General features: G+C 37.6%; 1 protein-coding gene and 1 long non-coding RNA gene across 6 annotated transcripts; one reads left to right on the top strand and one right to left on the bottom strand.

Annotated features, from left to right (window-relative positions):
- Positions 1-945: 945 nt before the first annotated feature.
- Positions 946-18279, bottom strand: ABRAXAS1 (abraxas 1, BRCA1 A complex subunit). Of its 5 annotated transcripts, XM_040625048.1 has the most exons (10): positions 18108-18279; positions 16317-16526; positions 15999-16089; positions 11874-11910; positions 9035-9101; positions 7092-7285; positions 6265-6384; positions 5211-5295; positions 2603-2717; positions 946-2235 (listed from the first exon to the last, which is right to left on the bottom strand). In XM_040625048.1, the coding sequence occupies exons 1-10, from the start codon at positions 18192-18194 to the stop codon at positions 1802-1804; spliced, it is 1440 nt and encodes a 479-aa protein (XP_040480982.1). In that variant the 5' UTR covers positions 18195-18279; the 3' UTR covers positions 946-1801. The 5 variants fall into 5 exon arrangements, with proteins under 5 accessions (XP_040480982.1, XP_040480983.1, XP_040480984.1 ...); XM_040625049.1 differs by lacking the exon at positions 16317-16526; XM_040625050.1 differs by lacking the exons at positions 9035-9101; positions 16317-16526 and adding an exon at positions 14314-14460 and having other exon boundaries at positions 18108-18126.
- LOC121101443 lies at positions 10948-13702 on the top strand. Its single transcript, XR_005833421.1, has 2 exons — positions 10948-11498; positions 13084-13702. It is a non-coding gene; the product is annotated as an uncharacterized LOC121101443 (long non-coding RNA).
- Positions 18280-25266: the final 6987 nt, after the last annotated feature.

Raw genomic sequence — 25266 nt, 5'->3', positions numbered from 1 at the left:
CCAAGATCCTGAGATCATGACCTGGGCAAATATAGTTAGCTTAACCAACTAGCCACCCAGGCGCTCCTATTTGTGGTTATTTCTAAGTTAGGCTTCAGACTGCCAACCTTCAGACTACTCCTCCCTCTGCCTGTGGTGTTACACCATAGTGCCTCTTAGGTAACCAGTTTAACAATCCCAACAGAAACTCATTTGTACAGAATATCCCTGCTGTTATGTGGGCTTCATTAGCACCCCATGATAACTAATGCATGTTAACATAGATAAAAGATAGTTTTGATAGTAGCTAACAATTTGTTCTGTCACTTAGGAAGTAGCAGATGGAAAAGCAATGGTCAAAGTGTGTGTGCAGCATTTCATCCAGCAAGTAAAACGTGAAGGCTTCATATGATGTATAGGCATCATGGAAAATTCTCACAATTATGGAAAAGACAAATACAAAAAACACAGTAAAAGCTCTTTTAGCCAACTTCCACTTAACCAACTCACTGGGTTAAACTGAGGCTTTCCCTCCTCAAAATCATACTGAAGCCCATGACTTCAAACCTGCTGAGTTTTGCATTGCCAAGAGGCAGCTATTTTGTTCCCAGACCCGTGTTAGTTTTGTCTGTCATTGTATTGATGAAGTATAAGCATTAAAGGTATTGTTGCATTGAAAATGAAGTAAATGCTTTTGAAAGATTTACAAAAATATAACTACCTTTAAAAAAATAGTTGTCAAGTTAGGTGTGGTTAGGACAACTGAAGAACGTTGTAAGTAGGAGGGTTCTGTGAAATGAAAAAAAAGCATTTTGTACTTAGGTTGCTTTTCAAATTTCTTTAAATTCTTCACTTTAAAGAAACTAAAACTGGGAATTGTAAAGGTTAAATAATGGATGTGATTTACACAGGAACACCAATATACTCCCAGAAAAGTTCCTAGTCCTATAACAAAAAGTTGACAAATGAATGTACAATTCTGCTTTATGTTAAAATGAAATCTCTGTGATAGACATACCCACACACATATGTACCACTTTTGAGTCCCATTTTAACTGGCCTTTTCAGCTACCTGACCAGCTGCTGATCTTAGACACACTACATTACCAGGCTTGTTCTGTATTCAAATTCTGGATTCATTCAATTTAGTGTAGAGGACTCCAGACTAGGGAGGGAGATTTGTGCTGCATTATAGTTTTGCCATAATTAGAACTGCCAGATTTAGCAAACAGAAATCTAGGACATGTAATTAAATTTGGACTCCGATTCAAATTCAATTATTCATTAAAGCAATAAGTTTTCAATGCCTAATATTGCATGTTGTCCAGCATTTTATTTGGCAATCCTAGCCATTTATCATAACTTAAGGAGCAGGAATTACAAAGACTTAGATAAAAATGAAATGCATTTCATATTAACTTTAGACATCTTTTTTTTCTATTGTGAAAGTAAGGTTTTTCTTTTCCAATGCTAAAGAATGCTATAGAAATTTAAAAGAATATCATTTAAGCTTTTCCCTCAACAGTTTTGTAAAAGAGCAAATGGGGGGGGGGCACCTGGCTGGTTCAGTTGGTGGAACATGCAGCTCTTGATCTTGGGGTTGTGGGTTCAAGCCCCATGTTGGGTGTAGGGGAATTACTTAAAATCTTTCACAAGGGGGGGGGGGGGGACAAAAAAAGGTTATGGTTTTAAAATAAAGTGCTTTAAAAAATAAATGTACTAGAATTTATGTATTATTGCAAATACCTGAACATAGCAAAAACAATATAAATGGCTTTACCACCCTTCAGCCAATTAAAAATGTCCTTTTGGCCTAAAAGGATCAAAATGTAGGAGACTGTGGATAGTCACCAGAACCCTTCATTTTTTCAATGTCTTCATCTGTTTCAGGGCTGCTCATTGTGGATGCTTTTTCTTGATTACTACTATCAGTATCTGTTTTAGATGGTTTGTTTTGTATCTCTAATGGCCGTGACTTCTTGAATTGCCATCCATCATCGGTATCTAAAGCTTTACGTTTAATCATTTGCGGTGCACCACTAGCTGGACTAGCTTCAGGAATGTCAGTGCATTCTACCATTAAGGTCAGGTTGTCTATCACATTGAGTTGGTGGTTGGCAGTACAGCTACTTTTAGAAATATGCCTATTTTTCAAGGAGATAACACATGAATGAAGAAATTCGCGATCTGGAAAAAAGGTCCGTAAAGCTTGACAAAGAAAAATGTTCTCCTGTGGGTCTTTTTCGATGTTTTCTCCTAAACAAAATAAAACAACAGTTCAACATACAATATTTGTTCTACAAAGCTTTTGTAGCAATCTATTTGTTAGTAAAGTCAAAAAGTCCTCTAAATTGAGAAAAATGGTGTGCATATTCCCAAATACTAATTTATATGCCACTGTATTCTAAAAAAAAGTTTAAATTGTATTTTTTAATATTAACAATATAGTATAGCTACAATAATAGCAAGTTCTTTATTCAGCAGGATTTAAGAGTATTAATAAAACGATTATTTTTAACCCTAAGTTAGATAATCAGTTAGTGTAGCCAGCTCATCCATAATTCACATCAGTGAGGATTTTTTTAAAGCACAGAAGGTAGTGATGTGTGAACCTTTTACTTACGTGCTGCTTGAATTTGTGCCTGTTTTCTTTTTTTAATTTCCTGTTTCAATCTGGTTACATCCTTTAGTAGTTTCTCTACTGCTCTCTCACTGTGTTCTACTTTCTTGCATATACTCTGCAAAATGAAATAATTTAAGGGCATAAATAAAATTCCAAGTTGTGTACTACAGTCTAGCTTCGCAAATTATAGAAAATCCTTTGTGGTACACAGTATCAAATATTATTAGCCTTTATAAAACTTTATTTTATGTTGCTATTTTCTGAAGGAACTCAACAAGCACTTTTATGGTGCTTTATAAGTTATAAAATGCTTTCCAGATGTATTCACTTCCCATTTATACACAGCTTTATCACACCAGTTATCTGCTTGATAACACACAGAAATAAATATTTCAGTCACTTTGAAACAAAAAAATACTGTAGTATTTTGAGAGATGCATATTTACTGCAAACATTTAATATTAAGAAACAATAAGGAAAAGTAATGTTTTATTGTTATAAAAAACTATTACAGATTTTTAATTAGTGTAAAAGAAATGACTTTTTTTTTTTTTTTAAAGATTTTTTATTTATTTATTTGACAGAGATAGAGACAGCCAGTGAGAGAGGGAACACAAGCAGGGGGAGTGGGAGAGGAAGAAGCAGGCTCATAGTGGAGGAGCCTGATGTGGGGCTCGATCCCACAACGCCGGGATCACGCCCTGAGCTGAAGGCAGACGCTTAACCGCTGTGCCACCCAGGCGCCCCAAGAAATGACTTTTGAAAAGCAGACTGTCTTTACTTGTCATCAGTTTTAAGTACTAGTTAAAATACCCTTTGATTCCATGACTTCATTTTGGGAATATATTTTAAGTAAATAATAAAAATTTATATAAGATGATGTTTCTTAGTATAATATCAAATCAAAAGTAACTGATTTCCAATTATAGGGTAATAGGTTGTTACATCTAGTTTTAGAATGTTAGTTTTTTACTTCTTCATGCTTAGTTTTAAAATGGATGCATTTTAGGATATCTGCCCAGCCTATTTCTCACGATCTTGTCCACCATGCCATAAAAGTTCACCAGTAACCCCTTCATCAACTTTCACCCTAACTGACCCAAGGAGAGATACCACATAGCCAGCTGGCAAATCCCAGTCTTCTGAACAGATCTAAGTTGCTGTTCTCTGGTTAGCCAGTGAATGAACAAACAGATCTGTAGGTACTATGAAGGAAACCAATGTGCAGACACAAAGGGAAAAAGTAAGTTCTGACGCATTCCAGCTCCTGGTTCCAATTCCTTCCTGAAGCTCAGCTGCTTTCTGCCTACAGTCCCTGTAATATACCTCTACATTCCCTATTTTAGCCGGAGTTAGTACTTTTGACATAAGAGTTGTAATATATTGCTATATGAAATACACTGCCATTGAATATGTAGCAAAAATGCTTAATGCCTTTGAAATGAAAAATGCTTAATTACATCAAATAAAAACGACACAAATTTATAAGCCTCCATCACTATCAACTATGTAAAAGCATGTACATAATTAGAGAAAAACTAGAAAATACGGCAAAGTGAAAATAGTTATGTTGCAGTGACGGGATTCTGGATGTTTCTCTATTTTCTAAAATTTCCATATTAACATTCACATTAAAAAATAGTGAGCAATATTAGTATAAAATGTATTAACCCTACTTCTCTTAATGTGCTATATCGATGAGTATGGTAGCCATGGAATATACTACTCATATCTCCATCTGGAGGAAGCATAGTTGACTAACAGCCCCAGCTACCATCCTTTTGGGTCCACTACTGAAGCCACGCTTCCCCTAGGCTGCTCTTAACCAATGACTGAGCACAGTGAGGTATTAGTACAAATCCATTCCAGTAGGATAACTTCGCTGAGACTCCCATCAGTCTGGCTAAAACCACTCTGGCCCTGCAGTCTAAAGCTCCCTCACCCAACTGTCCTCCCTTTCTGTCTCCTTTCTCAGGTGTCAGACTCAGCATTACAAGTCTCCCGGCCTGCTCTTGCTCCTACCCCCTTTTTTCCTTCTCAGGCCTAATAAATCTCTTACATGTCTAATCCCATCTTGAGGTCTACTTCTCAACTGATTCAGTGAGATAGAAGTTAGTAGTGAGATATATTCAGTGAGATAGAAGTGGTCGATTATTTAGTTCTCAAATATTGCTTCCCTTTTTGTCCTGTAAAAGAATTATATATATCCCTACTGCCATGAAATAGGGATATATAATCTGGCCAATGAAATGTGAGTAGAAGTGACCTGCCAGCTCTGAGAAGTTTTAAGAGCTGTTGTGAATGTCTACCAGCTTTCTTGCTCTTTCCCCTTGTCACGAGAAAAGCGTGTCCTAATAAGGGCTGCTTTTTCACTCTGGCTCCTAGAATGAGGATGACACTTAGAATAAGAGCAGAGCTGCAGCCAAGATATGTGAGACTAAACTTTTGTTTATTAGACCACTGAGACTGAGGTCTTTGTTACTAAACCTAAACTACTACAAAAATATAAACCTAATCAAATGTCAAGTTCTCCCTAAAAAAATTTAGTTATCAATTTGATATGAACTCTAGAAGTAGTCTTTTTTAAGTGTTTGATATGTTAACTTACCTTTAATTCCTCTTGTAAAGAAGCATACATTTCATTTATTTTATGTACCTCCTTTAAAGATCCATCTTCTGTAAAAAATTCAGAGCTGTAAAAATTACCATTTTGTCAGGCAAATGTATAGAAGTCATTTTAATGCTACAATGAAACACTTATTTGTAGTTGAGGAGCAAGAGATTTTTTTTCACTGATTTTGTAGGGACCATATTTTGTCAACCTACTTGTTTCACAGCAAAACCAATCAGAAAACTTAGTTCTATATCTTTACATTAGTGGACTTTGAAGCCTCTTAAGTACTATTGCCAGGACTCAAAAGAGGTTAAGTAAAAATAAAGACTGAAGGAGAGAGGGGGAGAAAAAAGTTTCTTTCTTGGCAATGGGGACCAGTCCATTTTAAGAATATTTTATTGAATTTAAGTCATCACTGACTGAAAGAGGCAACATTATATTATATACCAAAAAGGGGAAAAAAAGGGCCAAGGCACAGTTTGTAAAATATCCCAATTTGAGATGTAAAACTCTGGCTTAGAATCAATGAAGCGTGGTATTCAGTTTCTATAAAACGGTTAATCCTTGTGGGGACACAAAAATAAATAAATATCTAGTCCCTTACTCTCAGTTTCTATTCTAGTAAGCACTCTATAGTACCAGTGTTATTTCTGACATTAACTATTCCCTTAATGAACACAAAAAAGTTAGCGCTCAGAAGCCTCTAGGTATGAGTGAGTCTTGGCTAAAGCCTCGTATTATTGTCATTACTTAATATCCAGTCTAATTTCATGCCTTTAATCTAAACTGCTGCCTTAGAAAATTATTTTGAGACTACCTACTTATTCTTAGAATACATATGTGGACACATACAGGATATAAAACACCCCTCCTTTTTTGTACATTATAAATGGACAAGTGCTAGAAGGAAATACGGAGAAAGTAAAAACAGTCTGTTTTACTTGAATAAGGTGGTCATTAGTTTTCATTTTTATTCTGCGTAACAAAAAATTAGTTTCAAAAAATGAATAGGAGTAAGTTTAGTGGGAAAGCAGTTGAAGAATCTCACCTGTGTGTTTTTACTGCTCGGCTAAAACCAGTGGATTCACAGGAACCTGACACAGTTTTATAACCCAGTTGTTCAGACATGCCCAGATTGGCCACCACTAACGGTATTCTGTGAAAAAGTCTGAAGAAACAAAACTTTAAAGTATAAACTTAAAGTTTATAAACTTAAACTTTATACTTGAAGTTTCCCCTACAAGATTAAAAAACAACAAAAAAAAACCCCATTCCATACTACTTACCTGAGATAAAATTTACTGACTTGAGGCAAATGCCTTTAAAAGTGGTGAAATGTGCACAGTGTAAGACAGTTGTGTGAAAGTAGTACTGTAATGGCTATTTTAACATGTAAAAATAGGCAGTATTGTTGAGATTTATCATGTCTTCCATGAATAGTAAAATTAATCTTAGTTGTTACTCCCTTACTTCATCCTCATGTTCCATGAGAATGCTGTATTACTTGGGAGGGGGAATTAACTCATTTGGTGGGCCTTGCTTCGTTGCAGAGGTTAGAGAAAAGCTGCTCAAGTACCTAGGCTTAGTTCCATACTATGTCCTTTAGCAACCAGCTTTCCACTTTATGGTAAATAATAACAAATCCTTGGTGCCAAAAACACTCATGATCGTTCCAGTCATCGTTCCATCCTGGGCTTCTAATCTCCTTATCTAACCTTCATTTTCCCATCTATAAAGAAACACGGTAGACCAACTTCAGGGGGTGATTGTGACAATCTAATGCAACAATATTTGAAAATATTTGTAAGAGGCAAAAGTACAATTGGGTATATTTTTCTATTAACTGAAAATAGCCAGTGACTGGCCAACATTTACCCCTTCTGAGGTTTATATAAGGCATGCTCCAGCCGATGAGTAGAGCAGCTTTCTGTTATTATACTTGGTGTTAACAGTAGAAAAACAAGTTCCTGGCTTGAAAGATGATTCTGTAAGTTTTTGTGAAGCAGTCTCTCTCTAAATGTCATGATCTGGTCTGAATGACGGCGGAATTTGTACCAACCAACCACAGCCTGAGAGAAAATACAAAAAAAATATCAGGTGTACACCTTAATGGTTGTAATTATTACATGTCTCACTATCATAATTAAGCAGTAAAGTTGACAGCCTTAAAAATGGCTTTCTTAAATTTAGCAAGATTTGGGGCATATATAAACAAAGCACAAACTTAAGTATACACTTCACTTTTTTTTCTATTTATTTTATTTTATTTCTTTGAAGATTTTGTTTAAGAGAGAAAGAGAGAGTGAGAATGAGCTAGGAGGGGGAAGGGGCAGAGGGAGAAGCAGACACCCTGCCAATCAGGGAGCCCGATGGGGCAGGGCTCATCTCAAGACCCCAGGATCATGACCCCAGCCAAAGGCTCACCCAACCAACTGAGCCACCCAGGCGCCCCTACACTTTATTTTTAAAGTATGCAAAGTGACTTACAGTCAAATTACTTTCCATTCAGTTAAAGGGCTACTATTTTATTAGTACAGGGGAAAAAATTCCTAACTTCCTCTAGTTTCTTTCTGGTATTTGGTATTTTAAAATCTTAGTCTTTAGTCAAAATTTAAATGAAGAAAATGTCAATGAAAACAAGTTAACTTCTGTTCGGGTACTTGGTTAGCTAAATAAGTAAACTGAACCCAGTAACTTTTAACTGAAATTTATATGGGAATGATATCACCTATCCCACAGAGTTGGTTTCAAAATTGAGTAAGATCAGATGAAATGGTTTTATAAAACTGTAACATCTGCTGAACAAATTTGTTAGTATTACTAAATTTTTTTTTATAATTTTTTTTTAAAGATTTTATTTATTTATTTGACAGAGAGACAGCCAGTGAGAGAGGAAACACAGCAGGGGAGTGGGAGAGGAAGAAGCAGGCTCCCAGCGGAGGAGCCCGATGTGGGACTCGATCCCGGAACACCGGGATCACGCCCTGAGCTGAAGGCAGACGCTTAACGACTGCACTACCCAGGCGCCCCAGTATTACTAAATTTTTTTAAACTGGAAAAATAAATCTCATTCACTGAGAACTTAATAATTATAAGAGAAAAGCAACCACTGTGCTTAGAGATCGGCGTGTGACAACTTTAGCAACTAAGTTTTGTATCTGCACATTTAAACTGAGGAAATTAAAATGAGTTCTCTTCTTTTTAAAACTAAAAACTTTTTACAGGTACATTTTAAATATCCAAATATAATTGGGGGGAAAGCCCAAAGCATTTTCATCAAAGGATGGTTTTTAAAAGAAACTTCTTTTACTGAATCTACTTTTATTCTCAACTCAGAGTTCAAAATGTTTTAAGAAGTACCCATCCCCCCATTTGTTTTTGGGAAAAAACCCTATTTTGATCACTCAACAAGTCTTAATTAAATACCAAGTATGCAGTAGAGGGTTCCAGTGAGAGTCTATATAGCAAAGTGCTAGTAACTACAGCTATGTAAAAGACTAGTAATGAATTAAGTCCTAGAATAAATGGTACTCGGAAGGGGTATGGTAGCAATGTAGAAGAGGAAGAGATCAATGCTAATTAGAACAGCCGAGGATAAGAACAAGATTAATACTTTTAATGACTAGTTTTGCTCTGAGAGCAAAATTTCTGAGTTTCTGGAAAGAACAAGTCTTTCCTCACCTGCTTACATGACATTGTGAAGACAAGTGCTGCTTAAAAGTTTTGTTAAACTATTACACGTTTTTCAGAGCTGAAAATAATATATATAATACCAAACAAACAAACAAACAAGAAACAAAAGGTAAGTCAGGGAATACCTTTTTGACACTTGATAATATTTTCTTCAGTGCTTGCTCATTTAGTTCACCAGAAGAATTATAAAAGCTGTAAAAGCCCAAATTAAAGGCATTTCAAATAGGCTAAAAATACGAATTTATTAGCACTTTTAATTCCAGTTACTCCTTACCCAGCCAAAATCCATATACCCACTTGCTGGTCAGATGAAGTTCTAAAAGTAATAATAGAGAAGTTTCTCAAATTAACAGACTTAAAGTGATAGAAATATGAGGCCCATAAACAATGAGAAAGGAAAAGGAGTGGAGAAACTTCAAGAAATAAGTTTGGCACCACATTTTTTTAAGCCTAAAAAAAACCAAACTATCCATTAAACATAAGTTTTAAACATGGCCAGTTCACAATTCCTTCACAGTTTACTTATTAAAACTTTTTTTTACAATATTGTTACATACAAAAGAATGTATGAGAATGAAACACAACAACAAAAAGACAGTTTATTCACTGCTAATTCCAAAAGCTATAACTCCTTCAAGTTGAGAAGTGCTTTAGGAGCTGGTTGGTTTTGGGGTGTTTTTTGAGGGGGAGGGGGCAAGGGGTTTAGATATTGGTTTAGTTTAGTGGTCTTTGTTCTGCTGGAATGTCAAAGATAGTAGGGAGAATTGAAAGACAATTCTAAAAGATTCTAAAGTGTTTACTTCCAGCTTTCTTCCTTCTCCAGTAACAGGGATTGCAGAGAATAGGTTCCTCCTTTTAACATCCACTGAAATAAACAATATTCTTTTCTATGATGGTGAAATACCTGTTATGCAAAATCCTTTATAAATAATATTCACTGTAATAGGCTTTTACTGGTAGTTCTAATCTGTACCAAAATTTAGTTATGTCAAACTGAAAAAAAAAGATATCCTAATAAGCAAGCTTTTTAACTTAAAAAGACTTACATTAAAAATCCTCTATCAAAAAATTTTAATGGGAAAATAGACAAAATGGAGTGTTCCACCTATCAAAAGGGGATTTCAACTGATCAAACAGATCCCTCCACTTTACCTGTTTATTATTCTAACATGAATACTCTAAATACAACAGTTTATTCCTGTATTTCTCTAGCACGATCCACTTCCCACTTCTCAAAGTGGGGCATAAGGCAATACACCAGGTATATAAGAAACAACAGGATAACAGTGTACACTCTGTGCAAACACTGTTTTTATGTGAAGTTCCTGGGAAGAGGGGCCATTTTTATATACAAAGATATTGTGCAGAATTCATGTTAAACTGCATAATTTTTTAAGTGACTAAGTTTTAGGCTTCAGTGGACTGTTTTCCAGATGTTTCCTCTAGATTCTTGATAAGTGATTCGGTGTTTTTCAGCAGAAAACTTTGAGAAACAATGTTATTAGAAAAGGGGTGGCAAACTTTTCTGTAAAGGGCCAGACAGTAAATATTTTAGGCTTTGCTGGACACAGTCTCTGCTGCATATTCCTCTGTTGTTCTTTTTGTTTTTTAAACAACCCTTAAAAAATATATTAACTACTCATAGATGGCCTATAAAAATGGGCCATACTTTGGCACCCTCTGTATTAGCATAAAAACTGGGGATTAAAGCTTATCCAACTGGGACTCCAAGAAGTATGGTATCAAAAGGCTTTAACATGTTTACCTGTATTATTTAAAACAATACCATTAACCAGTTCTGTGGCATTGGTTATATCATGAACTTTTTAGGCTTATTGTTTTGCTAAGGGAAAATGAAGTGTGTAGAAAATTTTACTGAATGACAGCCTTTTCAGGGGGTTCTCCTTATGCCTCCCTCCCCTTTATCTTGTGAGGCTAAAAGGCTGAGGGTTTCTTATCACTGCATCAGACGGGCTTCCTCCATTCTAAGACTCTATTAAGTTGGTATAATTATTTAAGGCAGTTGCCAGATTTTAAATCACTTTTTCTTTTCACTCTTCCTTCCTAATCTTTTGCTGCTCCAGAGTCCCTCAGGAAAGTATGTTTTATGAGTCTCCACCAAGAATCCCTCATTCAACAAATATTTTTATATGTCCATTGTATGTAAAACACTATCCAAATTCTATCTCTTTCTGGTAGCCTTGATTTCTGTCATCCCCAACCACAGATCCTTTTCACCCTTACCATATGCTCCACTGCAATTCTTACACAACCTTAGTGTACATACAGTGTGACTGTAAGATAGAAATGCTGATTTTTCAAGTATGGTTTATATAAATCATAAAGTTACTTCATTAAAACTACAGATGTTGTGGTTACAGGTGTTTATGAAAACTCATTTATGTGTGTACTTTTCTATATATACGTTATACCTCAGCGAAAAGTTTTTTAAAATATCATAGCCTATTAGGGCCACAGTACTATTACTATCTGTGGGAGTAATAACACAAATTTTCACCATAGGAAGGCAAGAGGAAGCAGGCTGGATAAAAAACCTAATCAGTTAACAGACAAAAGATTAAATATATGGTAAGTGAGAAAACAAATGATGAAATAAGCTGAATGAAAGAGTAGAAAAAAGGGCTGCTGCTGACGTATGAGAACTGTCACTGAGTTTATAATATGCAATGAGGTGACTGAGTGTGAGAAAAGCAATCCTCTAGGTAAACTGGTACCTGGGAGAGTCGGGGAGACCAGCTAAAGCAAGCATATAAATACAGAGAAAGAACCATTAGATAGGGTTGAAATGAACAAGTGAATTTTCAGGTATTTTTTAAAAAGTCTTTTCACTTTTATCAGTACCACCATGTATAAACTGATAATTAAGATGTTTTGTTTTAAAAATTACTTCATTTGCAGAGAGTAATTTTCACAATGGATCATTTACTTGCTCTTACAACATACCTGAAAAGCTGATAGCATGGAATATATTTCTGGATGTCTGGAAAAAAGGAATTTTTTGTTATGATTACATTGATTATCATTTGAATAGCATATATTGAGCACTTCACATATGAATGGCATATACGGAGCAAAGAAGTACTTTAACATTATCTCATTTAATCCACACAACAAACCTATGACACAGATGTTATATCATTCCTTCCATTTAAAGATGAGGTAACAGGCAGAGAGAATGGTGGGGCCAAAATTCAAACCCAGTGCCTCAGTCTTAACTAGAACACTACATTCCCTCTAAACAGGTTTAATAATGATCGGCAACACGAGATAAATTTAAAGTTGCTATATTTTCATAGAGTTCTAAAAAGGTTATGCTCTACTTTTACCCAGTTGACAACAGCTGCTAAAGGCATTATCTTTTATTATTCCAAGTAGTTGCTTCATAAAGGATTTGTCAATGTTAACTACAGACTAAGAAAAAAAAACCCAGTGTCTTTTAGGAAGGGAGTTTTATTCTTTTTTTTTTTTTTTAAGATTTTATTTATTTATTTGACAGAGAGAGACAGCCAGAGAGAGAGGGAACACAAGCAGGGGGAGTGGGAGAGGAAGAAGCAGGCTTCCAGCAGAGGAGCCTGATGTGGGGCTCGATCCCATAACGCTGGGATCACGCCCTGAGCCGAAGGCAGACGCTTAACGACTGAGCCACCCAGGCGCCCCGGGAGTTTTATTCTTGTCAATAAAAATACATCTAAATACATCTAAATTCTGTGCAAAAGAGATGAAATTCTATGGCATAAGACACCATTATATATCTTGTAAGAAATATCAAGATGAATATGGTGTTCCCTCTATCATTCCAAACTTTCAGATCTTTCAAAATTATCGAAGGAACAGTTAGGAGTGAAACATCCACACCTGCTAACACAGAAACTTGTCAAGAGAATACAAGTTCTGGGGTGCCTGGCTGGCTCAGTTGGCAAAGCATGCGACTCTTGACCTCAGGGTTGAGAATCTGAGCCCCACTTTGGGTGCAGAGATTACTTTAAAAACAACAAAGAGAATACAAGTTCTTCTCAGCTTCCCACTTTAAAGTGTCCCTTGTGTCAAAAATAAAATTTTACCAGACAGCATTTACTGGATCACTGGAACAGCAATCATCTATTTCAGAAAGTTCCCGTGACATGTCCTATTTGTGTGTCTCTTCTTTGGGCAGATCCTAGCCAGATTACTAGACATTTTTTTAGTCACTTAAATCAAAGACATCAGTTTGATTACAGAGAATCTGCGACTCTTCAGCTAGATAAGGAAACCGGTTATCAAACTGCTGTTGAACAATCTCTTCAAGCAAACATCTGAAGGCTGGAGACATCTCTGCATGTTTGTATCTGCAAGTGCCTTCTTTAAAGAGAAAACTACATGACATCACCATTTCAACAACTTTATGTGTATATTAATAAAAATAATTCAGTCTTTTTAAAAAAAGGAAAAGTGATCATCCTCTTTAGACATTTTCTTCTAGCAATGTATGTTATCCTCAGATAAATCCCTGTCTGAAAAACAAAACAAAACAAAACTGAACAGAAATGGTCTGTTAGTGATAACTGGCCAAACATATGCTGGTGTATGTTTGAAAATGTGTAGGATGAAAATCTCATTAACCAAAGAAGTGTAGTAATTTGTACAGATTGGATTTTACTTGTTAGTCATCTAGTGATCCAACATTTTAAAATAATCTGAGCAAATACTTAAGTGTTCCTTCAGCACTTGCCTAGTACCCTGAAGCTTAGCATTGTTCCCAGCACAATGGAGTTGTTCAATAAATGGTTGTTTAATTAAACTCCTTAAAATGTTTGATTACTTTGGGCAACATGCCAGTTACAGTTAGGGGGGAAAATGTCCCAACGGTTTGCTTTTAAAGCTTGTGTCTGGGGCAGGTGGGTGGCTCAGTGGGTTAAGTGTCAGACTTTTGGTTGTGGCTCAGGTCATGATCTCAGGGTCCTGAAATTTAAGCCCTAAGTGGGTTCCATGCTGAGTGTCAGTGTGGAAGCTGCTTAAGATTTTCTTTCCCTCTGCCCCTCATCCCCTCAAATAAATGAATCTTAAAAAAAATAAATAAAGCTTGTGTCTCAGCAGGAAAAAACACCATTAACAAAGTAAAATTACAAACCGTATAAACATGTAACACAGGACAAAAGGCCAATTACTTTGAGTTATAACATGGTATTACAAATCAGTCAGAAAAAGCAAATTACAAATCAGTCAGAAAAAGCAAAATACTTCAGCAGAAATAAAGTCAAAGCATGCAATAGGCCTGTCCTTTTCAAAAAACAAAAGCTGTCTGCAAAGTAATAAACACTCAACCTCATCTGTAATTAAGAAATACAAATTAAAATTATTTTTATTTATCAAATTGGCAAAGATTAAAAAATTGGATAATACCTACTGGTGGCAACAGTATGGGGACCCACGCATTTTTACATATCGTGGAGGAGTCTTAAGATAGCATGACTTTTCCAAAGGCAATGGCTACAAGGAATTTGACTTTCCAACAGACTCAAGGCATAGAGATATATGCACTACGAAGTGTTTTCTATAAACAAAAAAATAGTAAGTCATTCATTGCTGATTATATAAGTGATGGTATGTAGATACAGCAGGAATATAGAGCCATTAGAAAGAGGGACAAACTATACACATTGATACTATTCTGCACTAATAAAACAGTATCAGTGGAGATACTTATCTTGGAACTATTTATCCATATATAGTATAATCCCATTTGTATATATAAAAATACATACACATTTATATACGTGTGTATTGTTAATGAGCAAAAAAATACTCGTAAAACAGTGGTTGCCAAAGAGACTCTAATGAGACTGAATTTACTTTATATATTTACTTTACACATATATAAACTTATATACATATGTAAATTTACAGATATACTTCCATTTTTAACCTTTTAAAGTGGCAAACAAAAAAATGACATACAGGAACTATAAACTGATACAATCTTTCTGGAAAGCAATTTGCTAATACAGATCAAGAACCTTAAAAATGCTCAAATCCTTTAACACCGTAACACCACCTCCAGAAAAATGTATAATAAATGTAGAAAAATGTATAAGGATGTTCACTGTGGCATAATTTGTGAAAATGAAAAACTGGAAACTGATTTTTTTTTTTTTTTTTAAAGATTTTATTTATTCATTCGACAGAGATAGAGACAGCCAGCGAGAGAGGGAACACAAGCAGGGGGAGTGGGAGAGGAAGAAGCAGGCTCATACCAGAGGAGCCTGATGTGGGGCTCAATCCCATAAAGCCGGGATCACGCCCTGAGCCGAAGGCAGACGCTTAACCGCTGTGCCACCCAGGCGCCCCTGGAAACTGATTTTAATTTATTTAAAGGACTGCTGAAATCACAGAGAATACAATGCAGTTATAAACAATAATACTTAGAGGCTTATTTAACATGGGAAAGTGGTCATGACACAATCTGATGTCATCATGCCACATTTTTTTAATAAAGCCCGCCAATTTTGTTTTTCAAAATATGCTTAGAAAAAAATCATGTATTAGGTAAGCAGAAAAGCCCCTACATATTTTAAAGCTCCCTTTGCCCTTCTTCCTGAGAGAATAGCTGCCACCTGCTGCAGGTGCTTCTCCTCCCACTCCTCAACCTCTCTGCAGGCTGGCCTTTTCCCCATTACACTCCACAAGTTCTGAGGGTTTTCAGTGATTTCACCACAGTTTTTTCAGTACTCTTCCAACTTTTCTGCTGCATTTAATGTTTTTGTCTGAACTGTTTTATTTTTTTTAATTTTTTATTTTTTTGGTCTTGCTTGCTGGTTCCTTCTCCTTTTGCTGGGCCATCTTCCTGCCACTTAAATATAAGCAGGAGCTACTCCATCCTTGTTTCCCCATGGTAGTCTTATCTGCATTCTATGTCCCACACTCTTTCTTGCTTTAGCAGGCCACGGCCATAATTTTAATTGAGAAATGAATGCAATAAAATTTGCTTTAAAATGTTTTATCTGTTTCTTAAAACAATTTAAAAACTAATTTATGCTGATCCTGTTCAGCATAAACCACCAAATATAAGAGACACAGAAGTAAGTGACTCACCAATTGTATAAATAACTTCAACATCGTCCATTTGGGAATCAGTAATACTATTCTTGGCTTCACCTTTCACTTCCCCAAGAAGAAAACCTTCCTATAAAGATAAAAATAAGCAGTATATGGAATATCTGATTGAATTAACCACTCACTTAACTAACCAATATTTCCCAAGTGTTTCACAATGTATACAAAGTGTGTGCTACAGCCCCGGGTACCCAAAAGAAAGAACAGGTGCATTTCCAGCGTAGTTAGGAAACATGAACAGTAGAAAGACTGTAAATAAAATAATAAAATGAGCAGAAGAGATTGTAAATACCGCACCTGGAACGTAAAAGGCTTAAAGCCAGAAATGAGCACACAATGTTTGAAGAAGAAGGAGCAGAGCAGTTTGCCTTGGAACAGAGAAGGCTCCCATTTCTGAGTAATGAAATCATAGATAGGAATAGCGCCGATAATGGAACATCCCAAATAACTGGTCAAGGACTCTGGATTAATGGCACGTGCTTCTGGAAGCCAGTGGATGCTTCTGAGCTATGAAATGACACGATGATTAGTGTTCTTAGATTAAAAATTGTACAAAATATTAAAGATCTGGAATTCAGTCTGATCTAAAAGGGGAGCTGTGAGCCCTGTTTGTTTTTAAAATGCAGGCATTTGCCACACCAGTAATGAGGTCTTTGAATTTCGGACTTTTTAATTATTTCACTTGGCATATTTAAAGACCCAATATGCTTAATAGACAATAAAGATTTTATCTTCTTTACAATTAGTTAAGAATGCCCCACCCCCACTCCATTAAAAAACCACAAGCCAAATGTTTCAATAATGTGTCTTTACCGGAGTCGTGGGGTAACAATCCAGAACTCTATAGCCTGTGTTCAAGATAAACCCTGGGAAAGGAAGTGGGGTCAATCCAAGTACAGCTATCCAGAAAACCACCTTTTAAAGATGTTAGGAAAAAGATGTTAGAAATAAGAGCCCATCTAACATTATGGTACTTCCCAAGAGTTAATATTTTAAGCTAGAGACTTAAGGACCCATTCTGTTTATATTCACACTAAGACATTCCAGAATGATTTCCACAGTCGCACACACTTTAAATCGCCATGTATTTGCTCTCAGCCGGGTGTTAATCTACAAGGCTATTTAAAATTGTATACATGAAAAATATCACTTCCAACCTTATTAGGATTGTGCCAAAAAACAATTTTAGAGATAACAGACGTTATAAAATGAAGGGCACAATATTTAGCAGAAATCAGTGGGCTTTGTTCAGTATGGTATTCTTTAAACTGTACTAGCATACTAAACACTTAAATCTAAGACACTACTTCTCAGGCTCAAAGTTTTATAGTATTTTTCTGATTTCATAAAAGTTTTAAAAAAGTGTACGGTATTTAAAAAACTACTTCATTACGTCATCCAGACATTTTGAACCTGGTAGAAGTATGAAATAATAACTAATATTTGAGGATAAACTTAAATGGTTCCATTATAATGGAATGCATCAGAAAAGGAACTGAGGCCTCACAATTTCATAAATTTGACACCAATGTACACAAAAGTCAGATACCTGATATACCAAATTAGACTTCGTCATCCACTAAGCCTTCCCCCCAAACAGCCACTGGATGCATCTTCTACAATTCCCTCACTAGGCTACTATTTCAACAAACACGCAGTGGCTGCTGTGCACGAGAAAATTTAGCTGTCTTTGAAAACTACTGACGGCAGTGAGGAGAAACGGAAAGTTAACCGGCCACCTTCCTAGCGTAGTGGGAGAACGCTCTGTGAACTTTCCATCCTTTCACTACCAAGTTTAACCAGAAAAAAAGAGGGACGCTGGAAGAGAGAAACGGGGGCATGTGGGACACTCCGGTCAGGGCGAAGAAATAAACACTGGTTAGAAGAGGGAGGGCTAGTCCTGGAAAAGACTTGGCGGCCGGGAGGCACACCTAGGACGGCCCAGGAGCGGGGGAAGGCAGGGCGCCAGGGCAGAGAGCCAGCGGGGCGCCGGCGGGGAGCTCGTGGGCGGGGACCGGGGCAGCGGGGGGCGCCCGTGCGGAGCCTCTTCTCAGGCGATGCCGGAGCCCGCCTCGCCCCTCGTCTCACCGTGTCCGAGTCGGTGTTGAGATGCTGGAAAGCGAGCGCGCCGAGCACAAAGCCGGACAGCACCGCGGACGTGCTCTCACCCTCCATGCTTCCGCAAGCGCAGCCCCGCGAGAGGGTGCGGAGGTGGTGCGCGCCGGGCCGGGTCCTTAAGCGTCGCGGCGGCAAGGCGGAGCCGAGCGGGTAGGCGGAGCCTGCGCCGGCGCACAAGAAGCCGCTCGCAAGAAGCCGCGCGCCCTGCGGAGGGAGCGGCTCGGGGAGGCGCGGGCGCCCTCTGTGGGGAAGGGTGGGGCCAGATGGCTGTGCCTGGAGGAGCCGGCCACCGTGGGTTCTTCTCAGGCAGCGCGGTCGGGGTCGCACCGTGGCTTCGGCTTCACATTTTGCCCTAAAGGCCCGTGGGTGTTGGGACACCTTTGTAGAGCGCCATGAAGCGCGTATGGGTGCCAGCTGCTGCTTGCTGAGCGATCCGTGGCATATATGCAAACTATAAAAAATGAACAACGCTGACAGAATAGAAGCATTGCTTATGTAATTGTAATAGCACAATGGAAATGCCGTGTTTATGGTTCCAAAGTGCATGATACTGCCTTTTACTCACTGAAACTTCTAGAGTACTAGTACCCCTTTCAGAGACTATCTCCTCTAGAACTCTCCAGTTATGGTCTATCCCGTGGGGGTGGGATGGTTTGGGTTTCTTTGAAGGTTTGCTAACTTTTAGAAAATTAAGGACTCAGGGTAATTTAATGAATACACTGATTATAAACATTGTTCTGACAGTTTAATGATATGTAAGCCATGCTGTGTAGGGTCATTTGATATAAATGGTAAGGGGAGTGGGAAGACCAAGGCTTGACAATATTCCACACACAAATATGTAAAGCTATGTTTGTTTGTTTGTTTGTTTGTTTAAGATTTTATTTATTTGACAGAGAGAGACAGCCAGTGAGAGAGGGAAGACAAGTAGGGGGAGTGGGAGAGGGAGAAGCAGGCTCCCAGCGGAGGAGCCCGATGTGGGCTTGATCCCAGGACTGTGGGATCACGCCCTGAGCAGAAGGCAGAGCTTAACGACTGAACCACCCAGGCGCCCCTGGGTGGGCGTGTTTCTTAAATGATTAAAAGTCAGAAAAATATCAGACTCCTGAATTGAGTTAGTATTGCACGTTTCTGGGTTTTGTTGTGTGGTAGCCCTGTTTGGCTGAGTAACACCTTGAAGATGTGTAGAATTATGTGTTTATTACCTAAGATTAAGTTTCTTGTCTTCATTTCAATAAAATCACTGTTGATATGAAAAGATCTTTCACATAATTTCTGTTTTATAAATGGTAATGATGTAAAGGACTAAAAAAATAAAATGTTACACTATTCCAAGAGACCAGAAATAAACCCTCAATACAAAGTCAAATAATTTTCAACAAGTTTGGCAAGACCATTCGTTAGGAAAAGGACAGTCTCTTCAACAAATGCAAAAGAATAAAGTTAGACTCTTACCCTACACCACAGACAACAATTAGCTCAAAATGGATCAAAGATGTCAACATGAGACCTGAAACTGCAAAATTCTTAGCAGAAAACATAGGGGGAAAGCTTCATGACATTTGATTTAGCAACGATGTCTTGGATGACACCAAAGGCACAGACACCAAAGGAAAAAATATACAAATTGTACTTCATCAAATTAAAACCTTTATCTGTCAAAGGACATTATCAAGAGAGTGAAAAGGCAACCTACAGAATGGGAGAAATATTTGTAAACCATGTATCTGATAAGAGATTAATGTCCTGAATACATATAAAGAACTACAACCCAACGACAATAAAACAACCCAATTCAAAAAGGAGCAAAGAACTTGAATGGACATTTATCTGAATAAAATACAGAGATGGACAATAAGCCCACAAAAAGATACTTAACATCACTAATCATTAGGAAAATGCAAATCAAAATCACAGTGAGATACTACTTCACATGCATCAGGATGGCAATGGTATAATAAAATTATATTTGGTCTTTGTGCCTACCTTCAGGAACAGTGCTCCTAAAACTCTTGGAGTCTCCGAAGTGATAGAAGTATGTTTTGCTAATGTGACTCTAAGGGTGGGGGAGCTAGATAGCACAAGGATGGGAGCTAGTTGCCGGAAAGACCAAACTTTAGTTCCATTCCTGACCTCTTAGGGGAGAGGGGCTAGAGATTAAGTTTAATCACAAATGGCCAATGACTTAACCAATCATGCCTAAATAATGAAACCTCCATTACAACTCCTTAAGAATGGGATTTCCCTGAGCAAAAGCAAGCAAATGTCTGAGAAGCCTTATAAAATTTGTTGTCTCAGCTTCTTCTCATGGTTCTTTCAGAGACTAATAAAAAAATTAAATTAGTTTACAAGGAAATGGGGAAAGGCAGAGAGGAGAGTCAAAGAACTCTCCCAGTAAGGTGGAAATCTTTAGGCAGTTATTAAGAAATGAGACAAAACGGACATAGATAGGGTTGAAAAATGTCTTAATACAGCACTGTTGAAGATTGGGTGGACCAAATGAACCCCCTTCTGGTTCCCCAACATTAAAATGCCCCAAACAAGTTTGCTCTATTTACCCCAGTTTGGAGGAATTTAAAAAGCTGGAAGGCAAAGAGAAACCTGGCCTGGAATGACCTGGGGCAATAGGCAGATTAACCAAGATAAAGATTGATACACCCGCCAGGGTCCCTTCGCTCGGGACCCAAAGCCTAACACACTCAGAAGTGGGTAAAATGGTCAAAGGATGAGGAAAAGAGGTTCCTGAGATTCCTGGACACAGGAGACACATGCACATGGGGAGGCCCTAACATGGGCTACAATTAGATTGAGGGAATATAGAAATGTAAGAGTTGATAGGATTAAGGTAAAAGTTTGAATGAAAATTGTAATGTTTAAACAGGCTTTATGTGAAGAGGTTGTGTCTCCTTTATCTAAATGTTTTATGGGAAAACAAGACAACAGGCTTAAAGTAGAATCACTTCTGCAAAGCCCCCAGCCCAAACTGAGACTTAGTTTCTGCTCTCCCAGAGATGGAATCTTTGACTAGTTCGTAATTAGCACTAGTTAGGAGTTCTGCCTGATAGACCCCTGCTATACCCGAAAGGAAAGCCAACTTGCAATAACCAACCTACCTTTTTGTCTAGTATAACTTCCGTGTTCCTGCTCCCTTCTGCCTATAAAAGTCTTTCATTCTGGGGCACCTGGATGGCTCAGTGGATTAAGCATCTGACTCTTGGTTTCGGCTCAGGTTATGATGTGGGGGTTCTGGGATTAAGCACATCAGGCCCTGTGCTCAGTGCGGAGTCTGCTGGAGATTCTCTCTCCCTCTGCTCTTCCCCTTCGCTGTCTCTCTTTAAAATTAATAAATAAAATCTTTTTTAAAAAGTCTTTCATTTTGTACAGCTCCTCGGAGCTCCTTTCTATCTGCTAGATTGGACACTGCCCAACTTATGAATTGTTGAATAAAGCCAATAAGATCTTTAAAATTTACTCAATTGAATTTTGTTTTGTAACAATATTATATCTGACTAGGGCACACTTTTCCTGCATAGTGTGGGGGGACTCGAGATCAATCAGGTGGAGACCAGCAGCACAGGAAGTGAGAGTGTTCACCCAAAGCAGAGCAAGGGAGGTAGAAGTTTATTGAATACACTGCAAGGGAGCAGCAAGCAGGACACAAAGGAGAGACTCTCTGCCAGGAGGCAGTGGTCGGGGACTGCAGTTAAGGAGGGAAGGTGAGGAAATATGGGAAAGTATGGAATTTTCCTTTTACCTGTGCCCATTGGTCAGCTAGGGCTTAGAGATGCTTTGAGGAGGGTTGCCTAATGTGCCTGTTTGTATTCAGCCTGGGGGTCACTGTGGGCCCTTTTACCTTTTCTCAGATTTTCATTGCTCAAGTTGTTTGCTTAAAAGTGGCTTCTAACTACTGGGTATTTACCCCAAAGATACAGACGTAGTGAAGAGAAGGGCCATATGTGCCCCAATGTTCATAGCAGCAATGTCCACAATAGCTAAATCATGGAAGGAGCCGAGATGCCCTTCAACAGATGACTGGATTAAGAAGTTGTGGTCCATATATACGATAGAATATTACTCAGCTATCAGAAAGAACGAGTTCTCAACATTTGCTACAACATGGACAGCACTGGAGGAGATAATGCTAAGTGAAATAAGTCAAGCAGAGAAAGACAACTATCATATGATTTCTCTCATCTATGGAACATAAGAACTAGGATGATCAGCAGGGGAAGAAAGGGATAAAGAAAGGGGGGTAATCAGAAGGGGGAATGAAACATGAGAGACTATGGACTATGAGAAACAAACTGAGGACTTCAGAGGGGAGGGGGGCGGGGGAATGGGATAGACCGGTGATGGGTAGTAAAGAGGGCACGTATTGCATGGTGCACTGGGTGTTATACAGAACTAATGAATCATTGAGCCTTACATCGGAAACCGGGGATGTACTGTACGGTGACTAACATAATATAATAAAAAATCATTAAAAAAAATAAATAAATAAAAATAAAAGTGGCTTCTACCTTTAGTATCGTAGAACCAAAATCTGCTAAGGCTTTTACTTTATACAGTGAAGTCGTCCTATAGTAAAACTGTTGTTATTTACAATTCCATAAGAAATGAGTGCCTTGAAAAAATAAATTGTCACTAAATGGAATCTTTGCCAGTGTTATGGGTCAAAAATTTCCTGTCAGGTAGTTTCAATTATTATAATTGGTACTTTGCTTGCTCATGAAACTGAAACATTATTTGGCCACTTTTATTTGTTCTCTTGTAAATTATATCAATATAGATTTGCTCTTTTTCAATTGCTGTTTATATCTTATTGATTTAAAAGAGTGTTGATATAATAAAGGTATTAAGTTTTTTCTGTCAAATATTCAAAGTGTTTTTTTCTCAGATGTTTTTTAACTTTTGATTGTATTTAAGGTAATCATTTTTAATACAGAAATGCAAAAGCTTGTATTTAAAATTTCCATTCATGTTCTCAATCTTTCTGTCTAAGGTATCATGTTTAGGAACACTTCCCTGTCTTATGATTAAAAAACATTATTTTAAATAAGAGGCAATTACTAATTAGGATTAATGAACTAATGGGTGAATGGAACCATGATGGAGATCACTTACCAAAAGTCTAAACACTGGATTCACGCAAACAATAGAATTGTTTTTAAAAGGCTTTAAAATATAATAATTGGTAATTGGTACTTTTCTTCACAGGAAGGATCTACCCACCTTGGAAAAAAGGCTGATTTCAAGGACTGAAGCACAGAAAATACAAGATGAGCCTGGAACTTTTTTTTTTTAATTCCAGAAAGTAAGGATGGGCTCAAAGAATGATGTAAAAAGTCAACTTGGCATAAGAATCAGGTGGGAGAGGGTGATACTGATCAAATCTGAGGCAATTTAAGTACCAAAATCACAATAATAATGGATAAGAATCTTTGAGTCCATACTGATATAAATTAGTGAATAAATGATTGGGGTAAGAGAAAGCTCTTACTTTCAGTAGAATACCAACTAAGCAATGTAGAAGAAATCACGAAATTAGAAAATGTCTTTTAGCAACTATCGTCATCATCATCATAATCAATACAGGCAACAGATACTACAAATAGTGGGTAAAGTTTGAGTAACAGACTGTCAACGTAGTCTCCAAGTGTCTTCTCAAAAGATGTTTGTGAATGACAGGAGGAAAAATAATTTTACAAACACCAACTTAACCAAATAATGAACGTTAACATCACCAGTAAAGAGACAAATCAAGATCAGATGCCTCGCGGTATGAGGCTCTGAGAAGCCAACACCATATCGGTGATATTCTTGCTAAAAGTGCATCACCTGAATTTGATCATGAAGAAACACCAAACTCAAATTGAGGAACACTTTACGGAATAACTGACCTGTACTCTTCATAAATGTCAATGTCATGAAGCATGAAGACTGAGAAATGGCTGTAGATCGAGGAAAACTAAAGAACCTGGACAACGAAATGCTGCAAGGAGTAACCCACAATGACAGGGACAAACGGGTTCAAACAATATTGACGTATTGTTGAAAAACTGTTTTATCTGATTTTACTTTGCTTTACCTATAATTAGCATATGATAACTCAGGAAAACATGAAAAATGGAGAGATTTTGGAATCTCCACTTTAAGAACTATTTAAAAAATTTGTAGGTGTGCCTGGGTGGCTCAGTCGGTTAAGTGCCCGATTCTTAGTTTCAGCTCAGGTCATGATCTCATGGGTTGTGGGATCGAGCCCTGCTTTGGGCTCCAAGCTCAGTGGGGAGTCTGCTTGAGATTCCCTCCCTCTGCCTCTTCCCAGACTCGTGTGTGTGTGTGTGTGTGTGTGTGTGTGTGTGTGGCATGCATGCACTCTCCCTCTCAAATAAATAAATAAATCTGTAAAAAAATTACAAATAGACCTCCTCCAGTTACCCAAATTCTAAGTCTTTGAATATGTTTGACTAATAGTTTGTAAATTTTCTGGTTACATTGAAACTTTTCTGCCATGCTCTAAATTTTGCTAAATATATGTATTTTTGTTTTTCCAACATGGGGAATTCCTTTAATATAGTCTATTAATGATAATTTTTAAAGATTTTATTTATGTGACAGAGAGAGACAGCCAGCGAGAGAGGGAACACAAGTAGGGGGAGTGGGAGAGGAAGAAGCAGGCTCCCAGCAGAGAAACCTGACGTGCGGCTCGATCCCAGAACACCGGGATCATGCCCCTAGCCGAAGGCAGACGCTTAACAACTGCGCCACCCAGGCACCCCTATTAATGATAATTTTTAAAAACGCCCCATTTTACAGGTGAAATGCTTAAGGAACTATGAAAGACACTTTCATAAATGAAGGGGGAATGAACCATAAGAGACTATGGACTCTGGGAAACAAACTGAGGGCTTTAGAGGGGAGGGGAGTGGGGGAATGGGATAGACTGGTGATGGGTAGTAAGGAGGGCGCGTATTGCATGGTGCCTGGGTGTTACATGCAAGTAATGAATCATGGAACTTTACATCAAAAACCAGGGATGTACTGTATGGTGACTAACATAATATAATAAAAAATTATTATAAAAAATAAGTGAATAAAAATAAAAAATAAAAAAGAAAGAAAGAAATGT

This window comes from Ursus maritimus, unplaced genomic scaffold (assembly GCF_017311325.1).
Source record: "Ursus maritimus isolate PB19 unplaced genomic scaffold, ASM1731132v1 scaffold_8, whole genome shotgun sequence".
Classification (NCBI taxonomy): Eukaryota; Metazoa; Chordata; class Mammalia; order Carnivora; family Ursidae; genus Ursus; species Ursus maritimus.
Note: the sequence above shows the minus strand (reverse complement) of the source record. Positions and strands in the feature narration are given on the sequence as shown.